We start from the raw sequence: 1,549 nt of genomic DNA, 5'->3' as shown, positions 1-1,549 counted from the left end.
TTTTATTTTATTTTATTTTTGAGATGGAGTCTCACTCTGTCACCCAGGCTGGAGTGCAGTGGTGCGATCTCGGCTCACTGCAGCCTCTGCCTCCCGGGTTCAAGCGATTCTTCTGCCTCAGCCTCCTGAGTAGCTGGGATTACAGGCGCCCGCCACCACACCCAGCTATTTTTTTGTATTTCTTTTCTTTTAGTAGAGATGGGGTTTCACCATGTTGGCCAGGCTGTTCTCAAATGCCTGACCTCAAGTCATCTGCCCACCTTGGCCTCCCAGAGTGTTGGAATTACAGGTATGAGCCACCACAGCCAGCCGCTTTTTACATTTTAAAGACAGGGTCTCCATCTGTCACCCAGGCTGTAGTGCAGTGGTGCAGTTGTGGCTCAATGCAGCCTCAACCTCCCAGGCTTGAGCAATCCTCCCACCTCAACCTCCTGAGTAGCCGGGACTACAGGCACACACCTCCATGCCCAACTAATTTTTTAAGAAACTTTTTGTAGAGATGGGGTTTCACTATGTTGCCCAGGCTGGTCTTGAACTCCTGGCTTCACGTGATCCTCCTGGTTCAGTCTCCCCACATGCTGGGATTAAAGGCAGGAACCATCACACTCAGTCCCAGTTTGAAATCCAGGATGGGTCTGAAGCCCACGCCTCTGCGACAGTGTGAAGCCTGGGGAGTAACCTTCGTCTTATCCCTTTCTGCTTCCTAGGAATTTCCACATTGGTCCCTGGCTTTCCTTGCCACTTTCCATTCAACTATAAAAACAAGAATTATTTTAACTGCACTAACAAAGGATCAAAGGAGAATCTCGTGTGGTGTGCAACTTCTTACAACTACGACCAGGACCACACCTGGGTGTACTGCTGATGCTGAGGTGAGAGCAGGGACCAACAGTGGTCATTTCACTGATGCAGAGGTGAGACAGGTGCACACCTGGTGCGTCACTGATGTGAAGGCGAGATCTGCTTTTTCCAGCATGTCTGATTAGCTGAGGTTCCCAGCAATTCGCGCTCTGTTGCCAAAGATAAGGTGGAGCTGGGGAAGACTGGAACAACTGCCCAGATTAGAAGGATGAAAGAAATTAGGATTTCTCCCACAAGCAGGAGAGCAGAGGGGAGACTGGCACTTTTTGAGACCCAGAAAGGTATCATTCCAAGTTTCAAGTCTGCGAGGCTTTGGCTGTGGACAATTAGGAAAGTGAAACTTCTCAAAATGGAGTGTGGTATGAAAAAAACAATCCAGAAAAGGAGATAACTGACAAGCCGTGATGACTCATACCTATAATCCTAATGCTTTGGGAGGCCAAGGCAGGAGGATCAGTTGAGGCCAGGAGCTTGAAACCACCCTGGGCAATGTAGAAAGACCCTATCTCTACAAAAGAAAACAAAAAAAATTAGTTGGGTGTGGTAGCACACACCTGTAGTCCCAGCTACTCAGGAGGCTCATTGCAGCCTCCACCTCTTGGGTTCAAGCAGTTCTCCCACCTCAGCCTCCCGAGTAGCTGGGATTACAGGGGTGCACCACCACGCCTGTTTTTTGTTTTTTTTTTTT

General features: G+C 48.9%; 1 protein-coding gene across 1 annotated transcript in view; it reads left to right on the top strand.

Annotated features, from left to right (window-relative positions):
• The window catches only part of ELSPBP1 (epididymal sperm binding protein 1), a 32,502-nt gene that overhangs the window by 20,952 nt on the left and 10,001 nt on the right, over window positions 1–1,549 (top strand). Inside the window, 1 exon segment of the mRNA XM_011946551.1 lies at window positions 708–872. Coding sequence (XP_011801941.1) covers window positions 708–865 — 158 coding nt within the window. The 3' untranslated portion in view covers window positions 866–872.

Source organism: Colobus angolensis, unplaced genomic scaffold (genome assembly GCF_000951035.1).
Source record: "Colobus angolensis palliatus isolate OR3802 unplaced genomic scaffold, Cang.pa_1.0 Scaffold25, whole genome shotgun sequence".
Lineage (NCBI taxonomy): Eukaryota > Metazoa > Chordata > Mammalia > Primates > Cercopithecidae > Colobus > Colobus angolensis.
The sequence above is the reverse complement of the archived record's forward strand: the minus strand, read 5'-3'. Positions and strand labels throughout refer to the sequence as shown.